Source organism: Salvelinus namaycush, chromosome 30, assembly GCF_016432855.1.
Source record: "Salvelinus namaycush isolate Seneca chromosome 30, SaNama_1.0, whole genome shotgun sequence".
NCBI lineage: Eukaryota > Metazoa > Chordata > Actinopteri > Salmoniformes > Salmonidae > Salvelinus > Salvelinus namaycush.
Genome location: NC_052336.1, coordinates 23,040,425 through 23,062,235, shown reverse-complemented (window position 1 = coordinate 23,062,235; position 21,811 = coordinate 23,040,425). Strand labels below are relative to the sequence as shown.

Genomic DNA, 21,811 nt, shown 5'->3' with positions numbered 1-21,811 from the left:
TTGCACCTGCACTTTACCTCCGTTTGATATGCGTTTACATTTTGTGCTTAATTGCATTATACTAAGTCATATTACTTGTGAATTTACACATATTACACACTCATAAACCAATTCTGTCAGTAACTGTTCAGTGGATTTTTTGGGGGGTCCTGGTTCCACCCGATGGTTCTGTCTCAAAACACAGATTCCATGTTGGCCACCTGACCATTTGGGTGTGAGTCACGTGATCCGTTCTCCATCCTCGCCATTTTGCAGTGTGAGAGACAGAGGCCACTTTTTACTGCTAAAGGATAAAGCACAGTTTTTTTTATGTTTTGAGGCCAAAGATCACTCAGAATTGCCGGATCAGTAAGTACTTAGCTAACCGACACATAAAAGTCGCATGACCCGTTGCCATTTATTAAACGAGAAGCCAATTAAATAGCTAGATGTCTTTTACAGTGTGTGTGAGGGACTCGTGTGCTAGCTTAGCTTCAAGTGGTTGGCTTGTTGTCATGTACAGTGCATGTCCTGTCCCTTTTTCCAGATTAGGAATGTATATCTCTAGCTTTGGACTCCATTTTATCGACACACCTACGCGATTATTGTGGCTATGTTACCTGGCATTTAACTAGCTATAAGGTTTTACAGATCATTATTTTGCTTTCGTCAACCATCCACGCCTCGGTGTATGACATTTTATTTTTAGCCGGTTATGTCAGAGGGCAGTCCCCCTAGTCATGCACACATATCGATATCCCTGTTCAACTAGTTAGCTAGCTACTAAGCCAAAGTGGTCAGCTACCAAACCCAAGCTAAAACCTTAATATTTCTTGAAAGTCTAACAATCACTTAACTTACATTAGTTTGTGGATTGTGCAAACGGGTGGGTATAATTTGTGGATCGTTCCAACAGGAGTCTGTTCCAAAAACGTCGTAAAGTACGTTGAACTAGTTGACAAATAGGCATCAACTCACCACGTAGCTTATTCTTAATGTTTTGTCCATGGGCTACCAGTGTGAGGACATGCATTTGCCCGAATAAACGTAGTGAGTGAAAAAAACGTATTTAAATAGCCCACTCCATACCTGGTATCTTATTCTGCCGCTATACAACTTTGTATGCGTTGTTTGTTGACAACCTTGTTATTTACGAAGTTTTTGGAACTTGCCTACCCAAGACCTTTGTCACTTTTGCAGAATGAACACTAGGTAGTACAGTACTGGAGAAAGTTCAGGGATATTTAGGCATAGGCTATTCCATAAAAGCAGAACCCAAAGAAAAGGGAACCTGATTGTGGTCAGAAAGGGGAAAGTGTGGTACCAATTGCAGACTTAATGTGCTTAACCACAGGAATGTCTTCCTCTAATGTGGCACTGGTAAATAATCATTCATCCTTATTAAATTATCATTGATCTGCTTGACTGAATTATCAAATAAATTATCAAATGTTTTCTATCAAATGTAATTATTGGATTTAGGAAGGGTAAAACTAAATTAGGACTTTGATTGGGACTTTCAAAGTTCAGTACTGTACTCTGTGTGTACTCTGTGACCCCTGCTATGTTTTGCACACTGGCCCCAGCCAGGTCATGAACCTAGTAACACAACAGGTTTCTTTCTCAGTCTAGGCCTAAACAGATTTAGTCAACATTTGTTTGTGTGTGTCTAAGATGGAAAGAAGCACATTTGCAAAGAGAGCAATACGATATTTGTAAGAGACATTAAGAGTTTACTAGCCGGGATCATATTCCTGTGCTATGCATGCCACGCTGATTGTGGTAGTTTAACAAGCTTGGTTTGCTTCCTCCAGGCATGGAGGACAGCAGTGGAGTTGCCATCCTGCTCCCCCTCTCTAGAGGCCAACAGGAGACTGTCTTCATCCCTGAAAGGGTGGAAACGCCCCCTGGTACCCTGATGGAGCCTAGGGATGATGACCAGAGGCAGCAGCAGGCCGCAGACTCCCTCATCGAGGTGATTGAGAAGCTCAGCAAGATCGTGGAGAAGCGCCCACGTCGATGTACCCTGGCTGGGAAGAAGAGAGCCCTCATGTCATGTGCCTCCATCAGAGTCCCAGAGATCAGGGAGGGCAGTGGTGGGTCCTCCCCCTGCAAGAGAGTCCGGGAGTTGGAGGAAGAGGTGAAAGAGGAGGAGATCAAGCCAGACAACAGTGCCCCTGCTGGCAGCAGTAGGACCATCACCTGTTACCAGTGCAGCCTGTGTCGGTTCCTGTCCCCGACCTTGAGCCTGCTGAAGGAGCACCTGCGGCAGCACGATGAGCAGCACAGTGACCTCATCCTCATGTGTTCTGAGTGTCGCTTCACCTCCAGCCACCAGGAGGAGCTAGAGGCCCACGTCAGGCTCCACTTTGACGGCAGCAACTCTAACAAGAACCCTGTATCCAGCCAGCAGGCCAGCGAGGGAAATGAGGACTTAGGGTTAGGGATGGGGGGTAGTGTGGAGGAGGCTGTGTTCAAAACTGCCATGGACTGTGCTGAGGAGATCCCTGCTAAGAAGAAGTGGTACAGCTATGAGGAGTCTGGGATGTACCGCTGCCTGATATGCAGCTATGTGTGTGGACAGCAGCGAATGCTAAAGACTCATGCATGGAAGCACGCAGGTCTGGTGGACTGCTCTTACCCGATCTTTGAGGACGAGGCAGTGGCACCTTTCAGACAAGAAGCACCAGCACCTCCTGTAGTTCCTCCTGCAGAGGAAGCCATAGTGGTCCTCACCCCGGTCCCAGAGAACTCCCAGAACCTCAACAAGATGTCCACCTTCCAGATCGACCTCTGTGCCCCTGTGGCGGAGTGTAGGAATGAGGCCAGGACAGAACCAATCACAGAGGAGAGCCCAGTGGAGAGGCTATCTAAAGACTCAGAGCCAATGTTGGAGGTACAGGTGACCACAGAGACGGAGGTGGAACTTGTGCAGGACTGTCATCAAATTACAAGCACAACAGACAGCCTCCTGTCATCAGCCCAGAAGATCATCAGCTGCAGTCCCAACAGTGCCGGCCATGTCAACGTCATAGTGGAGCGACTGCCGTGCGCAGAGGAACCCGTGGCCACCCAGCCCCTCCTCCCCAGCCCAGAGGTGGGCAGAGACGAGAGCCTGCTGGCTGCAGAGGAGGCGGGCCATGTGGAGAACCAGCCAATGTTTGCTTACAAGGACGAGCAGCAGGAGGTGGTGATTGGCTGGAGCAACAGTGAGAGGCAGCAGACCACCACGGACCCTCCACGTGACGAGAATGCCCCCCCAGCCCGCAGGAGGACCCACTCTGAGTCTCTGAGGCTGCACTCCCTGGCTGCTGAAGCCCTGGTGGCCATGCCCATGAGGACCGCGGAGCACATCAGGAGCATCGTGGGCCAATGCTCCCAGAGCCCTGACACGGGCCAGAGGCTCCTGGAGATGGCCACGGCTGCAGCAGTTGCAGCCGACAGAGCCCCTGCAGCGGTAGAGGAGCTGGCAAGCGTGGGGTCAGCCCTGGTAGACCTGGAGCTGCAGGGGTCCAGAGAGGACGGGCTGGCCGAGGGCCCCACCAAGGCTGGCATCAGCCTGTCCCTGCTGACGGTCATAGAGAGGCTGAAGGAGCGCTCGGACCAGAACGCCTCAGACGAGGACATCCTGAAGGAGCTACAGGACAACGCCCAGAGCCAGCACGCTGGGGAGGTCAGCGACTGTGGAGGGGGGGACCCGGGTAACCCTGGTGGGGGTCTGGTGGACTACATCCCTGGCAGCGAGAGGCCCTACCGCTGTCGCCTTTGTCGCTACAGCAGTGGGAACAAGGGCTACATCAAGCAGCACCTGCGAGTACACCGCCAGAGACAGCCCTACCAGTGTCCCATCTGTGAACACATCGCCCTGGACAGCAAAGATCTAGAGGGCCACATGATCAACCACTGCAAGACCAGGGTGTACCACTGCAAGCAGTGTACTGAGGCCTTCTATTACAAAGTGAGTAGAAGGACTGAAGAGAGCGGAATTAGGACAGACTGTGCCTCAATGTCCCTGGGCAGGAATGTATTATTGAAGTGGCTCCTCCTCTAGGAGAGAATATTGCTCTTGAGTTTTTGTTTCTCCATGACCCAAATGACAGTCATTTAAGATGAACTGATTGTTGAAGTGAGAGTTGAGATGGATGTTTGTCTGGTAGGTGCAGTTGAAGAAGTTTAGTTTGATTCAGGGAGCAGAGAACTAGCCTGTTGATTTCATTACTTTCATGAGACACCTCGTCCATTTCTGCAGACGTCATTAAGTCCGTCATAACATTCTGTGGGTTTTTCCGGACTCCATAGATATCAGAGATAATTTTTTTAGAGAGGGGAGGGTAGCCTGTGTTTTTTTTTCTAGCCCCAGAAGATATCGTTAAGTTTTTTTTTTTTTTTACTGTTGGTTTTATTACTGACCCTTTCCACAGAGTCAGCTGAGGAACCACGTTAGAGACCAGCACGGTTTGGGCGACACCAACGCAACACTAACCCCTGTCACTGAAACCACGGCAACCATGGAGGAATCTGAAAAGATGACAAATGACGGTGAGGAATTTGTCAAATGTATTTTTCAATGGAAAGAAGTGGAGGGCGCTCGACCAACGTGAGTCGAGGTGCAACCCCAAAAAATGTTTTATTAATTGAAAAGTTAAAAGGGCAATGCTCGCTCACCATTAGAAATGCATTTTATTTAGGCGACTATTAAAAGCTTGATGTTTCAGCCTTCATCAGAACCGTCAAGCCTTTAATAAAAAGCTTGAATCAAATTTTAATGGTGAACGTTGCGCCAAGTGTGCTTTTCAACTTGACCAAACACGACCTGTCTTTTTACTCTAAATCAAAGACTGTTTCTCACTTATTATCCTCTCCACTACCCATTTTGATCGTTTCATTTATTGGCACCTCATCCTTTATCCACAATATTTAATGAGTGTACTTTTGTTCCGCTCTCCAGATTCCGTCAGATCGCAGAAGGTGTACAGATGTGACGTGTGTGATTACAGCAGCTCCACGTATGTTGGAGTTCGGAACCACCGGAGGATCCATAACTCTGACAAGCCTTACAGGTTGGTGCTGTGTGTCTACGGTCTGTGTTTTTAATCATGTCAATAGGATTCATCGTGATTGCATTCTGGATTCCTTAGGACTTGACATTCAAGTAAATTTGCCAGTGGCACACCAGGCCAGTGCCATCTAAAAGCTACTGGCCCGAATTGGGTGGGGAAAAATACTGGCCTGGGTCAAGATCTCACAGGATAGTGGATGATGTGTGCATAATTACAATATCAGGTGATTTTATCTTTCATTTGTGGCATGAGCAAGCTAGCCTGTAATAACCCACCCTCCATACACAAATAATACAGTTTTAACTTCCAAACAATATCATGTTCACATTGCACAGTTATTTTTTCCCTGAAAACAATCAATCTCAAGAAGGGTGTTATTGTTAGCAATTTTGAACAGTCAGCAGGCTACAGTTGTAGGGCCCTGTAAAATCAGTTTAATATTTTGCTTGATATCGTTTTTGTTTTTCCGGGTTTCTGAGTTTGTTCGGGTTTTCACTCTCAAGATCACACTTTTTTTAAATAGAAGAAACAACAACAATTGGACATTCCATTTTCAACAATGACTAAACCAGGTCTGGTAAATTTTTTGGGGAGGGTGTAGTTGCCCTTTTATTCAATTGTGCATCTAACAAGAGACCATTGTTTGCCTAGTGGTATTTCTGTACTGTACACTGTAGGCCTCCAGTGTAGCCTGCACGTGATGGCAGAGTTTGCAAAACCAATGCCATCCCGATTGATACTAATCATCATGATATCATTCTGCCAGGTAGGCCTACTTTGCAGTCACCATTTTAATTGGGAAGGTTTTTTTTTTTCAAATTCAAACAGCCCATAATGACTGGATTCAACCAAGACTTCAAACCTTGTTAGCATACCCATTGCTGCCTAAGTTAGCAGTCACAGGTAGATATAAGTAGAAATATCTTACCTACCTACCCTACCGGCGTCGTTCTTCTGTGAGGTGCTCCACGCGACAACCAGTTGAGAGCTGCATGCTCTTGCTGTCCGACAGATGATACCGCTTAAACTAGATTAGGTTCATTTTAGTTATCCAGTAATTCACTTCTTTCCATGTTACCGATGACGTAATCCTGTTGCTTACTCAAATCCATTAACCAAGACACTGCATCTCAGTGCAAGAGGCGTCACTGCACTACCTGGTTCGAATCCAGGCTGCGTCACATCCGGCTGTGATTGGGAGTCCCATAGGGCGGCGCACAATTGGCCCAGCATCGTCCGGCGTAGGCTGTCATTGTAAATAAGAATTTGTTCTTAACTGACTTGCCTAGTTAAATTTAAAAAAAATATAGAATCATGATGTTATGATAAAGATCTCCAGCGGGGGCCAGTGAGTGTTAAGTAAAGATCAACCTTGGCTGCAGTCTACAGCTGGAGTATTTCTCTCAACGCAGCACCCATGTAAGCGGATCGGCCCTGCTCTGTGTACACACACTCTCGAGGCGGCGTCTGATGTCTGAGTGGGGGGGGGGATCTTATTCTCTAAGGCCACACACATCTAGTTTGTTTTCATTTTTTCCCACTATAGACCCTCAATAGAGCCCTTTCATGCAGGGGAGTGCAGTCTTTCTACTCTTGTGCTTTAGTATCCTTGACTCACTTCAAACCGTTCCACAGGGAAGCACCCGCCTTTTAACTAAGGCCATCTTATCCATTTGAGCCACACAGTGTATCGCATCTCTGAACGTTGTGCTGCCAGCTACACTTTCAGCTTAGCCTCGAAACAAAATAGCCGTCAAGACAACAATATGGCCCTCCGGGCTTTTCCTGCTGTACCAGCCAAAACAGAATAGTAAACAGAGCATAAACAGCCAAGCACAACATGAACTGTCTAACAACTAGGCCTGTACAGAGATATTCCCTCTAACTCTGGCCAACTCTCTGGTACCGTAGGTGCTGCAGCTGTGACTTTGCTACGACCAACATGAACAGCCTGAAGAGCCACATGAGGAGACATCCCCAGGAGCACCAGGCTGTCCAGCTACTGGAGCAGTACAGGTGAGGACCGGGTCAGGGTTCAGCTTCTGGAGCAGTACAGGTGAGGACCAGCTCAGGGGTTTGAGGGGAGACCTGGGCAGGGGAGTGGGAGAGGTAGAGAAAGTAGGCCTATGTGCTTCGAAAGAGTCTGGGGATGGAGGAAAATCTAAAGTGTAAGAAGAACCCATCTCATCGACCATCAGAAAGAACTCCTAATGAACTCTCCTTTTAGTGTCAATATGGAGGATGTCTGGGTATATAGAGTTGGCTGGAGCATGATGTCGAGCAGTACAGATAAGCGGTATCAGAGCATGTGTGTCACTAGGTCTCTCCCTGAGGAGTCTTTAGTGCTGCTGATCCCTTTTGATATAATGGAGTTGAGGGGATTAGTGGACCCCAAGCAGCATATTAAATCAGCTGCTTCTGCTACAGACTTGATCCCTTTCTTTTCTCTCTTCCTCTCCCTCCCTCTTTCCCCCTCTCACGTACTCCTTTCGTTTTTCAGGTGTTCACTGTGTGGCTATGTGTGCAGTCACCCTCCGTCCCTCAAGTCTCACATGTGGAAGCACGCTGGCGATCAGAACTACAACTACGAGCAGGTGAACAAGGCCATCAACGAGGCCATCTCCCAGAGCGTCCGGTGAGTAGGGGGTGATGGGGGTTTGGAGTTTTAACGGCCTGCCTTTACCATCTGTAAAGCTTCTAGTCAGACTGAAGCCTATGTTTGGGTCCCAGTGAACCAGGATGTGTAGGGTCATGTCTCTGTCTTGATGGTGAGCCTGCTCTCTCCCTGGCTGTAGTTCCCCCAGTGCCCCGCAGAAGGTTTCAGCAGTGGCAGAGCAGTCTGGTGTGGTGCAGGGTGGGAAGAAGGAGAGGGTCTTTGTGGACCCAGCCCCCCTAGCAGAGGTTCCTGTGGACAGTGTGGTTGGCGGTGGCTCAGGGCCAACAACGGAGCTCATCCAGTGGTCCTCCAGAGAGCAGGCCCCACAGAGCGACACCCCCCAAGGGAAGGAGGGGGTCCAGTCCCGGGCCGGCATGGAGTATTGTGTGCTGTTGTTCTGCTGCTGTATCTGTGGCTTTGAGTCTACCAGCAAGGAGAGACTCATGGAGCACATGAAGGAACATGAGGGAGACATCATCAGCATCATCCTGAACAAGGAGCAGCAGGGAGCAGCCCAACCAGCAGAGGGCAGCACAGCACAGTGAGACAGCATTTACCCCCCACCTACCCCTCCCCTTACCCCAACAAAGAACCAGGAACCTATCCAATCACTTACACTGAGTCTGATTTAAAAGGGAAGTACTATACCGCGCATCTTGTTTTCTGGTTCTTAATTTTATGTACTTAACAGAAGGTTACAAAAAGTGTATCAGTTGGAGCTCAGACATACAGAAAATTGGAAAACTCCAATTTCAAGGCGTTGCAGTAAAATGTTCAACCTGAACAAGTTCAGACACATTTAATACCTCAGAAAACAGACATTTTCAAATGGAGCTCAGTCCATTCTACTCAGCAAACATATATTGACCACATGGCAGCTTTTGTATTAAAATACTGTAATATAATTTAATATATTTAATCCTTCACATTTGTAGTGTATCTGTGGCACCTGCACTAGGCTATACAGAGCTGCCATCTACTTGCATGTTGTGTTCATCATAGCTATATTCAAAATGGGTTAATACAAGCTGGTCTCAGAGCATTTCTTATTATTCTGTACATAAATCTGAGACGATCGATATTTTGCAAATTTGTAACGGCTAACGTTAGCCACCTAGCTAGAATTCGTAACATTGCGTACGTTTAGCAAATTCATAACATGTTGTGTGTTTTGCAAATTCGTAACCTTGAATACAAATTGTAGTTAACATATTATTACGAATGGATGTGTGACTTCCACAAATGAATACATACCATACGAAATGTAACATATCATACCAATTTGAGTGTCCTGGATTTACGTTTACGATGTTACGTCTAGTCTATGAGACCAGGCTGGTTAATACTATGTATCAATGTAGGCCTATGCTGTTGGTTTCCGTTATGTCGAATCAAAGGAAAATACTTATTTTTATTTAATTCACTGTTTGATTCTATTTTGACCTATTGGACCTCTGGTACGTTATGGTAATGATGGGTCACTTGAGAGTGGTTTCCTAAAGCTGTAGGATAGATAGGCTGGTAACAAGTTATTGTTTTACCAACATTCACCACGGCGTCAAGGCTTCTTGAGGCAGAACTAGGTTAGGGAGGAATTTTTAAGGTATGATCAGTCAATTATGGTGCATATTAGTGGTCATATTAGACCCAGGTGTTATGGTCATATTAGACCCAGGTGTTATGGTGGAGAGATGGTAAATGGACAATCATTGAACTTTGATTGCAGCCAACACCCAACTGTGTTTAGCTTAGGCTACTTGTAGTTACTTTAGTGAACGTATTACTATTCTGATTACGATAATCATTTCTAGATTCATGTTTTAGCAAAATAATTGCATAGTTGATCACTTGAATATGTTAAGCAGTTTCCAAAGTTTCTCCATATAGGCCTAGCACTTGTAGATAATGGATGGCTGGAGTGATTGACATCCTAGCACAGAGCGGTGTGCTAGTATACTAAACCTATTCACGAACCTGCTATTCCTAAATCTGTGTGCTGTATTAACCAATAGCGGAGGGTGATACAGTGGGGCAAAAAAGTATTTAGTCAGCCACCAATTGTGCAAGTTCTCCCACTTAAAAAGATGAGAGAGGCCTGTAATTTTCATCATAGGTACACTTCAACTATGACAGACAAAATGAGAAAAAAAATCCAGAAAATCACATTGTAGGATTTTTAATGAATTTATTTGCAAATTATGGTGGAAAATAAGTATTTGGTCACCTACAAACAAGCAAGATTTATGGCTCTCACAGACCTGTAACTTCTTCTTTAAGAGGCTCCTCTGTCCTCCACTCGTTACCTGTATTAATGGCACCTGTTTGAACTTGTTATCAGTATAAAAGACACCTGTCCACAACCTCAAACAGTCACACTCCAAACTCCACTATGGCCAAGACCAAAGAGCTGTCAAAGGACACCAGAAACAAAATTGTAGACCTGCACCAGGCTGGGAAGACTGAATCTGCAATAGGTAAGCAGCTTGGTTTGAAGAAATCAACTGTGGGAGCAATTATTAGGAAATGGAAGACATACAAGACCACTGATAATCTCCCTCGATCTGGGGCTCCACGCAAGATCTCACCCCGTGGGGTCAAAATGATCACAAGAACGGTGAGCAAAAATCCCAGAACCACACGGGGGGGACCTAGTGAATGACCTGCAGAGAGCTGGGACCAAAGTAACAAAGCCTACCATCAGTAACACACTACGCCGCCAGGGACTCAAATCCTGCAGTTCCAGACGTGTCCCCCTGCTTAAGCCAGTACATGTCCAGGCCCGTCTGAAGTTTGCTAGAGAGCATTTGGATGATCCAGAAGAAGATTGGGAGAATGTCATATGGTCAGATGAAACCAAAATAGAACTTTTTGGTAAAAACTCAACTCGTCGTGTTTGGAGGACAAAGAATGCTGAGTTGCATCCAAAGAACACCATACCTACTGTGAAGCATGGGGGTGGAAACATCATGCTTTGGGGCTGTTTTTCTGCAAAGGGACCAGGACGACTGATCCGTGTAAAGGAAAGAATGAATGGGGCCATGTATCGTGAGATTTTGAGTGAAAACCTCCTTCCATCAGCAAGGGCATTGAAGATGAAACGTGGCTGGGTCTTTCAGCATGACAATGATCCCAAACACACTGCCCGGGCAACGAAGGAGTGGCTTCGTAAGAAGCATTTCAAAGGACCTGGAGTGGCCTAGCCAGTCTCCAGATCTCAACCTCATAGAAAATCTTTGGAGGGAGTTGAAAGTCTGTGTTGCCCAGCAACAGCCCCAAAACATCACTGCTCTAGAGGAGACCTGCATGGAGGAATGGGCCAAAATACCAGCAACAGTGTGTGTGAACCTTGTGAAGACTTACAGAAAACGTTTGACCTCTGTCATTGCCAACAAAAGGGTATATAACAAAGTATTGAGAAACTTTTGTTATTGACCAAATACTTATTTTCCACCATAATTTGCAAATAAATAAATTACAGGCCTCATCTTTTTAAGTGGGAGAACTTGCACAATTGGTGGCTGACTAAATACTTTTTTGCCCCACTGTATATGAACAGCTTTTCAAGTGATGGGCCTATGTGACTGTAGACTGACATTGAAAAGGTGTTTTCCGTTTGACTACCTCTGCTAAAGTATTTCCAAACTTCACTCACCGTTCCATTTAGTTTCACACTAAACATGCTTGGTATGCAGAGTGGTGACTTGGAAATCATTTCCATGCCCTTACTGTTTTTATGTAGACAGATAGGTGTAGGGAATTATGATCAAATTAAATATCCATAATTCATGGGATTTCTGGATTGCGTTTGTGTAGCTCAGTGTATCAAATAAATGAAATCATTATCTTCTGCACGCTGAAATTCTCATTATAATGGCAGATTATTCTCACGTTAATTTACAATTCAAAGTACTAATGACAGGAAGACCGTGACGGTCTGCATTTAAACCGCACTTAACCCCCCCCCCCCCCCCCCCCATTTACATAGTTTGCATTTTAATGAGTGGTTCAGTGAATTAAAGTAAGAGACAAGCAAGCAGAACCTCATGCTGATCATAGGCCACTTTCTGCTACGTATAATCTATCAGGGTTTATGACAGCAGCTTCATATGATTCTATTAGTTGACGTACTGTCGTGCAGTTTCTTACTGTATCTTTCTGAGGGCCTAATGATCTTCTTACCGATGCAGACCATGAGACAGAGGGGATACAGTGGGGAAAGGGAAGTGACTATGGGCCTAAGTGAATTGATTGGTGGTTTTGGGTCAGATGTGCAAATAGTTTTGGATAGATCTGACATCGTATTTCTTGTGGGAAAGCTTCAGGTTATTTTAATGTTCATTTTACCCATGCAGAGTTGGCAAAATGTCATTTGTGAAGCCAGTTTAATCTTTCAGGAGGGCTTATCTTTTGTTTGTTTTGTTCACTATTTACGTTGTCACATGTAGGAACTTGAAGCCTTAGATCCAGGACTAAATCTGTTCATTTTATGAGTGTTGAGTGTGAAGAACACATCGGCGTTGCGGTTGTTAACACTCAAACTGGTGCGCCTGGCACCTACTACCAGACGCCGTTCAAAGGCACTTCAATATTTTGTGTTGCCCAATCACCCTCTGAATGGCACACATACACAATCCATGACTAAATTGTGCTAATACATTTGTTCGGTAGTTTATGTCCAGTCTGCTGGCGAAATTGCATACTCAATTAGATATACTACTATGCTTATTAATCTCTTATACTACTTGTTATTTGTCTATTTGATTTGGAAATGTTAGATTTCAGATGGTGATGCATCCATGTGAGTCTACCACTCTGGCTTTCATTTCAGAAATTAGGTGATGAACTGACATGAGAACCTGGATGGGAGGGAAAAGTTCTTATAGGGTCTGTGACATCTGATGTGGATGACTTTGACATGTTCTTTGTTTGACTTAACCAACCCTTATCCCCAGGTCCCTACTCATTCAACTACAGGGTGCCATGTGATGGGTAACCGTCAATAGATTGTGCATTTTCAAAGACATTTTAATGTGCTATTTTTGCTCATCCTGTCAACGTTTGTGCCTTTTTTTGATTCGAGTCTCTAAGAGAGTCTCTCGTAGTCATTAGCTAGCTATTTGTTATAGGCTATGTCTGCCCGTGGGTGCTGTTGTGCGCCCATCTGTTCAGAATGATAATCCAAGGAGGTCATGGGTGTTATTCAGTCAAAGCTGAATAGCCTCTGTAACGCCACCCCTTGCTCTGTGATGTATCCCACACACTGGTTGGAGCAACGTTGTCTCCACATTTCAATACAATTACATTGAACCAACGTGGGATAGATGTTGAATTGACGTCAGTGCCCAGTGGAATGGATCTGTACATAATTAGTTGAAATACTGTAGTATTGCAAACTGACATTTTTTTAATAATCTATTTTTTAAATATATTGTAAAGAAAAAACACTAAGTCCATGTTTTTTTGTTGTTGAAATAAATACATTTGCTAAAATGTTGGAAAATGGGTGTGCTTTTTAATTGGCTATAATGTATTTGCGGGGAGTGATATTTTAATTTATTTTTTACACTGAGCTGCATGCATTTCAAGCCAAAGGAGAGAAGGTGATATCTCTCACTTTTACACTGTTAACGATGTTCAGTGCTTAACTTGTTTCAAGTTCTGTGTGTATTTGCTCCGTAGGCCACAGAGCGATGCTTGCTATCTATTTATTTTGTGCATCATAGACAGTATTATGTCATAACTTTGCCAATGTATTTTTGTAATAAATACTTTGTGGATGAACTGTGGTTGTTTTTCTATTGGACAAGTGTATGGGTCATTCCATATGATTTTTTTAATCACTTTTTGACTGTACCCCTTTTGATTTGAACGAAACCTTCCATACATGTTTGCCCATGGTAGAAGTGGTCAGAAAGGGACATGTTGGACCTGCATACCAAAACATTCAGGAGTTAAAGGTGCTAAAAGTTGAACATTTTGCATACCCCACCCTACCATGAGAGTCATGTCTTCATTACTGAAAAATATAAACGGTTGAGTTTGATATCATTTGAAAGTTTACAAACAAGGTTGTCAAACTATTTTATTTATTGAAAAAGTTTTTAGTAAAATTGTCATTTTTTTACCTTTTTTTGTTAATTGTTACTAAACTTCAAAAAATTTGTTTATAATCATATGCACAGTGTACAAAATATTAGGAACACCTTCCTAATATTAAGCTGCACCAATTTTTGTCCTCAGAACACCCTCAATTTGTCGGGGCATGGACTCTACAAAGTGTCAAACGAGTTCCACAGGGATGCTGGCCCATGTTGACTCCAATGCTTCCCACAGTTGTCAAGTTGGTTGGATGTCCTTTGGAAACCAAGTGTGAAAAACCCAGCAGTGTTGCAGTTCTTGACACTCAAACCGGTGCACCTGGCACCTACTACCATGTCCCGTTCAAAGGCACTTACATCTTTTGTCTTGCCCATTCACCCTCTGAATGGCACATTATACACAATCCATGTCTCAACTGTCTCGAGGGTTAAACATTCATTCTTTAACCTGTCTCCTCCCCTTCGTCTACACTGATTTGAAGTGGATTTAACAAGTGACATCAATACGGGATCATAGCATACCCCTGATCAGTCTGTCATGGCTTAGACCCTATTTTACATCGTCAGAGGTGTTTGTTTTGCCCCTACCTTCGTTTTAGACACAGCATGCTCTTGAATACAGGGTGGGTGTCATGTTCTGCATGATGAATACTAAAATGTGAGCACAAAAATGTTACCTTTCAAATGATATCACAAAGATGGTTGGAGGTCCAAACGTCAGATAATGTTGACTTGAGTGAGAATATCAATTGTTTAAATTATACTGTCACTCTTCCTTAGGAAACCTATTGACATAATGGAAATATAGATCATATATCAATTTCCTTTCAAGTTGACATTTGACGGTGGGTGTACCAGCAGCCATCTTTCTGGTAGTAATTGGAAGTTTATATTTCAATTCAATTTTAATTTCAACAGTGTACCTGCTAAATTGGAGTGGTCTGAAGGAATATGTCCAATCAATTGAATTTACCACAGGTGGACTCCAAGTTGTAGAAACATCTCAGAGATGCTCAATGGAAACAATGGGTAAGGGCTATGACCAAGAAGGAGAGTGATGGAGTGCTGCATCAGATGACCTGGCCTCCACAATCACTCAACGGCAACCCAATTGAGATGGTTTGGGATGAGTTGGACCGCGGAGTGAAGGAAAAGCATCCAACAAGTGCTCAGCATATGTGGGAACTCCTTCAAGACTGTTGTAAAAAGCATTCCAGGTGAAGCTGGTTGAGAGAATGCCAAGACTGCAAAGCTGTCATCAAGGCAAAGGGTGGCTACTTTGAAGAATCTCAACTATAAAATATATTTTGACTTGTCTAACACTTTTTTGGTTACTACATGATTCCATATGTGTTATTTCATAGTTTTGATGTCTTCACTATTATTCTACAATGTTGAACATAGAAAAAATAAAGAAAAACCCTTGTAAGAGTAGGTGTGTCAAAACTTTTGATTGGTATAGTATATATATAAAAAAAAAAAACAGAAGTCATGTTTTTGACTGCACTGGGCCTTCAAAAAACGTTTTTTCATTAAATTATAAAATAGTTTGACAACCTTGTTTGTAAGTTTTCCAATGATATCAAACTCAACTGTTTATCTTTTTCAGTAATGAAGACATGGATGTGTCATGGTAGGGTGGGGTATGCAAATGGGTCAACTTTGAGCACCTTTAATCCTGAATGTTTTCAGGTCCAACATGTCACTTTCTGACCACTTCTACCATGGGCAAACATGTATGGAAGGTTTCATTCATCACTGGACCTCCTGCCTTAAAGTGGGAATTGCATTTTGTACTTTTAAATGAATGACATGTACCCATTGATTCTTAAAGAATATACACTATACATGCAAAAGTATGTGGATACCCCTTCAAATGGGTGGTTTTTGGCTATTTCATCCACACCCATTGCTGACAGGTGTATAAAATTGAGCACACAGCCATGCAATATCCATAGACAAACATTGACAGTAGAATAGCCTTACTGAAGAGGTGAGTGACTTTCAATGTGGCACCGTCATAGGATGCTACCTTTCCCACAAGTCAGTGTGTCAAATTTCTACCCTGCTAGAGCTGCCCTGATCAACTGTAAGTGCTGTTATTGTGAAGTAGAAACGTCTAGGAGCCACAACGGCTCAGCCGCGAAGTGGTAGGCCACAAAGAAGGGGACTGCCATTGGACTCTGGAGCAGTGGAAACGCGTTCTCTGGAGTGAGGAATCACGCTTCACCATCTGGCAGTCCAACGGACGAATCTGGGTATGGCGGATTCCAGAAGAGCGCTACCTGCCCCAATGCCTAGTGCCAACTGTACAGTTTGGTGGAGGAGGAATAATGGTCTGCATCTGTTTTTCATGTTTCGGGATGGCCCCTTAGTTCCAGTGAAGGGAAATCTTAAAGCTACAGCTTACACTGACATTCTAGATGATTATGTGCTTCCAATTTTGTTGCAACAGTTTGGGGAAGACCCTTTTCTGTTTTAGCATGTCAATGCCGCCGTGCACAAAGCGAGGTCCATACAGAAATGGTTTGTCGAGATCGGTGTGGAATAACTTGAATGGCCTGCACAGAGTCCTGACCTCAACCCCATCGAACACATTTGTCATGAATTGGAATGCCGACTGTGAGCCAGGCCTAATCGCCCAACATCAGTGCCCGACCTCCCTAATGCTCTTGTGGCTGAATGGAAGCAAGTCCCCGCAGCAATGTTCCAACATCTAGTGGAAAGCCTTCCCAGAATAGTGGAGGCTGTTGTAGCAGCAAAAGGAGAACCAACTCCACATTAATGCCCATGATTTTCAACGTGTCCACATACTTTTGGTCATGTAGTGTAACTTGTAAATACCTCATGAGCTTAGTTCAACTGTCCTACCCCATCAGAACCCAAAATATAATATTGTAACAATGTAATTGTAAACAAACACTGCATTGCCTCAAAACATGGTTGAAACTATACTTTTGATACAATGGATTTTCAGTCTTTGCCTCCATACCACTGAATTTGAGAGTGGCTTCATTTCTCCAGCCCCTTTCCTCAGCTTTTTACCAAAACAGGGGCAGGGTGTCGCATTGTTATTGTTTCTACTGCAGACTGTCTTTTTAAATTCTACCACAGAAGCTACATGTTAGATAAGCACATCCATCAACATGGGTGTTCCCCATCTCATAGTGGTAACACTAGTTTTGCACTACAGAGGGAAGAAGCAAGCTGACTGTATTGCAAGGTGCTACCAGTGTTATTTTCAGGTTCACATTTAGGCTAATTCAATCCTAGGCTCACAGACAGTGTGGGGGTATCCAGACAATATTAAACTGTAGATGAGCATAGCAAATTGATCTGGAATTGAACTCAATATGGTAAGGGAAGCTTTCTTTTCATATGGTTGTGCTTCTCCCCTCTAAAGTGCTGTAACCCCGGGCTGCTAGTGTAGTGATAAGCAGAGGATGGATTCTCCTCATTGGGAATCAGAATGTCTGCTTTTATAATCCCTTCATTTTACATGAAACCCTGACCACCTCTCAGAGCAGCTAAGAAAAATAATTTCACCAACTCACTCGTTTACAAGATCAAGCTTTTACCTAAACCTTTAATGGGCCCCGTGAAAGTGGAGATCAAGACAAAATTGAAAAAAATTAAGAAAAGAAGGACTCTGGATTCACACTCAATTCAAGTGACTTTTAGGCCTTTACAGTTTAGGTCCCAAATTGCCAAGCTCTAAAACCTCTCTTTTGTGTTCAAGTAAGTAAAAAGAAGAAATCACAGAGAATGTTCTATCCCATGGCTTAAGCATTCCAATAGGGTCTTCTGGGAAAGATGAAGGTTTAACTTTTATAGGCCAAGGCCTTTCACTCGCAGTCTTACTTCTTGAACTTCCCAGAGATGGCATGAGTGAGTTGGGGAATTGAGAGAAGATGAGCAAGGGAGAGAGTGCGCAACCTACTTTTCCTTTGTGCTTATCAAGAAAGAAACCAAGACAAACAAGCACCTTCCATGAAAAAAAGGATAGCCATTAAACATTTACGCCTTTCTTCCCCCATAATCCTGTGCTCCTACAAGCGGCAAGCCAATTTATTTTCTTAAATCTCTTTGATAATCTTCAGCCCTTTCATGTCAGCAGCTGCACTTTCTATTTTTTCCATCTGGATGCCCAGAGATTTCTCTCTTGTCCTCTACAATGTCTGATATCTCAAAGAAATTCTATGGGGTCTCCATACAATGTAATGATTCAATTTGGACTTGTTTACTCCCCATCTTGGAGTGACATAACTTGATCTTTAAAAATGTATATGTCACAATAAATTATGGAGTGGTCATTATTTCAGATCGATGTAGTGAATATTGGGTAATGTAAGTACAGTGAGGGGGAAAAGTATTTGATCCCCTGCTGATTTTGTACGTTTGCCCACTGACAAAGAAATGATCAGTCTATAATTTTAATGGTAGGTTTATTTGAACAGTGAGAGACAGAATAACAACAAAAAAATCCAGAAAAACGCATGTCAAAAATGTTATGAATTGATTTGCATTTTAATGAGGGAAATAAGTATTTGACCCCTCTGCAAAACATGACTTAGTACTTGGTGGCAAAACCCTTGTTGGCAATCACAGAGGTCAGACGTTTCTTGTAGTTGGCCACCAGGTTTGCACACATCTCAGGAGGGATTTTGTACCACTCCTCTTTGCAGATCTTCTTCAAGTCATTAAGGTTTCGAGGCTGACGTTTGGCAACTCGAACCTTCTGCTCCCTCCACAGATTTTTTATGGGATTAAGGTCTGGAGACTGGCTAGGCCACTCCAGGACCTTAATGTGCTTCTTCTTGAGCCACTCCTTTGTTGCCTTGGCCGTGTGTTTTGGGTCATTGTCATGCTGGAATAACCATCCACGGCCCATTTTCAATACCCTGGCTGAGGGAAGGAGGTTTTCACCCAAGATTTGACGGTACATGGCCCCGTCCATCGTCCCTTTGATGCGGTGAAGTTGTCCTGTCCCCTTAGCAGAAAAAGCATAATGTTTCCACCTCCATGTTTGACGGTGGGGATGGTGTTCTTGGGGTCATAGGCAGCATTCCTCCTCCTCCAAACACGGCAAGTTGAGTTGATGCCAAAGAACTCCATTTTGGTCTCATCTGACCACAACACTTTCACCCATTTGTCCTCTGAATCATTCAGATGTTCATTGGCAAACTTCAGACGGGCATGTATATGTGCTTTCTTGAGCAGGGGGACCTTGCGGGCGCTGCAGGATTTCAGTCCTTCACGGCGTAGTGTGTTACCAATTGTTTTCTTGATGACTATGGTCCCAGCTGCCTTGAGATCATTGACAAGATCCTCCTGTGTAGTTCTGGGCTGATTCCTCACCGTTCTCATGATCATTGCAACTCCACGAGGTGAGATCTTGCATGGAGCCCCAGGCTGAGGGAGATTGACAGTTCCTTTGTGTTTCTTCCATTTGCGAATAATCGCAGAAGCTGTTGTCACCTTCTCACCAAGCTGCTTGGCGATGGTCTTGTAGCCCATTCCAGCCTTGTGTAGGTCTACAATCTTGTCCCTGACATCCTTGGAGAGCTCTTTGGTCTTGGCCATGGTGGAGAGTTTGGAATCTGATTGATTGATTGCTTCTGTGGACAGGTATCTTTTATACAGGTAAGAAACTGAGATTAGGAGCACTCCCTTTAAGAGTGTGCTCCTAATCTCAGCTCGTTACCTGTATGAAAGACACCTGGGAGCCAGAAATCTTTCTGATTGAGAGGGGGTCAAATACTTATTTCCCTCATTAAAATGCAAATCAATTTATAACATTTTTGACATGCGTTTTTCTGGATATTTTTGTTGTTATTCTGTCTCTCACTGTTCAAATAAACCTACCATTAAAATTATAGACTGATCATTTCTTTGTCAGTGGGCAAACGTACAAAATCAGCAGGGGATCAAATACTTTTTTCCCTCACTGTATGAGATGTATTCTAATGGGGACTTTCAGATTAAAATAACAACCAGGCCAAAGAATAGGCTATGCGCTGTCCTGGGGTTTATGGGGAATTCATTTCCACCAATGGGGATGTATTCATTTTAAGGATAATAAAGATGACATGCAATTGAATTAACTATTTTCATAAGGAACTGGTACAGTATTTAATAATAACTACCCAACAATATACAATACACAAAATATATCAATATCAAACCGAAAAACTTGCCCTTTGCAACCAACAAATCAATGTATAAAAAATGTGTGACAAAGTGTGAGTGTGTACGTGTGTATGTTCTCTGCATAATTCTGACATTTAAAGCACCTAAAATAAAAACACATGCTCTCCCTGTAAAAATAAATAATTCAATAATATAATATTAGGGATTCGTTGCACTATTCATAAATAATTAGTATCAGCATATGCCTCACAACCATAAGCATACATTTATTTGCTACTATTATCATCACCTGTTATCTGTACAATATTTACACATACCATACAAGTCTAAATGTTTGGACACACCTACTCATTCTAGGGTTTTTCTTTATTTTTACTATTTTCTACATTGTAGAATATTAGTGAAGATGTCAACAATATGAAATAACACATACGGAATCATGTAGAAACCAAAAAAGTGTTAAACATATCAACATTTGAGATTCTTCAAAGTAGCCACCTTTTGCCTTGATGACAGCTTTGCACACTCTATGCATTCACTCAACCAGTTTCATGAAGTAGTCACCTGGAATGCATTTCAATAAACAGGTGTGCCTTGTTAAAAGTTAATTTGTGGAATTTCTTTCCTTCTTAATGCGTTTGAGCCAATCAGTTGTGTTGTGACAAGGTAGGGTTGGTATACAGAAGATAGCCCTATTTGGTAAAAGACCAAGTCAATTTTATGGCAAGAACAGCTCAAATAAGCAAAGGGAAACGACAGTCCATCATTACTTTAAGGCATGAAGGTCAGTCAATACAGAACATTTCAAGAATTTTGAGTGTGTAGTTGTAAAAACCATGTGCTATGATGAAACTGGCTCTCATGAGGAATCAAGCCTTCATGGTCGAATTGCTGCAAAGAAACAACTACTAGAGGTTTCACCAATAATAAGAAGAGACTTGCTTGGACCAAGAAACATGAGCAATGGACATTAGACCGGTGGAAATCTGTCCTTTGGTCTGATGAGTCCAAATGTGAGATTTTTGGTTGCAACCGCCGTGCCTTTGTGAGATGCAGAGTAGGTGAACAGATGATCTCCACATGTGTGGTTCCCACCGTGAAGCATGGAGGAGGGGGTGTGGGGGTGCTTAGCTGGTGACACTGTCTGTGATTTATTTAGAATTCAAGGCACACTTAACCAAAATGGCTACCAGAGCATTCTGCAGCGATACGCTATCCCATCTGATTTGCACTTAGTGTGACTATCAATTGTTTTTCAACAGGACAATGACCCAACACACCTCCCGGCTGTGTAAGGGCTATTTGACCAAGAAGGAGAGTGGAGTACTGCATCAGATGACCTGGCCTCCACAATCACCCGACCTCAACCCAATCGAGATTGTTTGGGATGAGTTGGAACGCCGAGTGAAGGAAAAGCAGCCAACAAGTCCTCAGCATATGTGGGAACTCCTTCAAGACTGTTGAAAAAGCATTCCAGTTGAAGCTGGTTGAGAGAATACCAAGCGTGTGCAAAGCTGTCATCAAGGCAAAGGGTGGCTACTTTGAAGAATTTCAAATATAAAATATATTTTGATTTGTTTAGTGGTGGTGGTACTTAGGCTACATTCTGGATGTAAGATGTATACAAACGGTTTACAACTGTGTGAGTTGCTGTCTTTTTTAATTGATGTTGACATTCAGGTTAATAATGTGCTATTGTGTGTTCTGTGTATCGATTTTTGTAGGACCAGAATTATACATATTTATTTATTCATTATACATAAAAAAGTAGCAGTTTGTCGTCTCTGCATATTAACCAAATATTTCCCCCCCTTTGTTTCAAGTTTCTCTCGTTGTTTCAAGCCTGTATTCGACTAAACTAGAGACTC

At 43.3% G+C, this 21,811-nt stretch overlaps 1 protein-coding gene across 1 annotated transcript; it reads left to right on the top strand.

Moving 5' to 3' along the window:
- Positions 1-262: 262 nt before the first annotated feature.
- On the top strand, positions 263-9,737 carry LOC120025367 (zinc finger protein 507-like). The gene is made up of 7 exons (XM_038969910.1): positions 263-348; positions 1,794-3,937; positions 4,401-4,518; positions 4,928-5,039; positions 6,951-7,055; positions 7,540-7,674; positions 7,835-9,737. The coding sequence occupies exons 2-7, from the start codon at positions 1,796-1,798 to the stop codon at positions 8,238-8,240; spliced, it is 3,018 nt and encodes a 1,005-aa protein (XP_038825838.1). The 5' UTR covers positions 263-348; positions 1,794-1,795; the 3' UTR covers positions 8,241-9,737.
- Positions 9,738-21,811: the final 12,074 nt, after the last annotated feature.

Bases quoted from the DNA above. Each gene is read 5' to 3' on its own strand.
- LOC120025367 (XM_038969910.1), top strand. From the start codon at position 1,796: ATGGAGGACAGCAGTGGAGTTGCCATCCTGCTCCCCCTCTCTAGAGGC. The intron at 3,938-4,400 runs GTGAGTAGAAGG...CCCTTTCCACAG, and splicing joins CTGAGGCCTTCTATTACAAA to AGTCAGCTGAGGAACCACGT. The intron at 7,056-7,539 runs GTGAGGACCGGG...TTCGTTTTTCAG, and splicing joins CAGCTACTGGAGCAGTACAG to GTGTTCACTGTGTGGCTATG.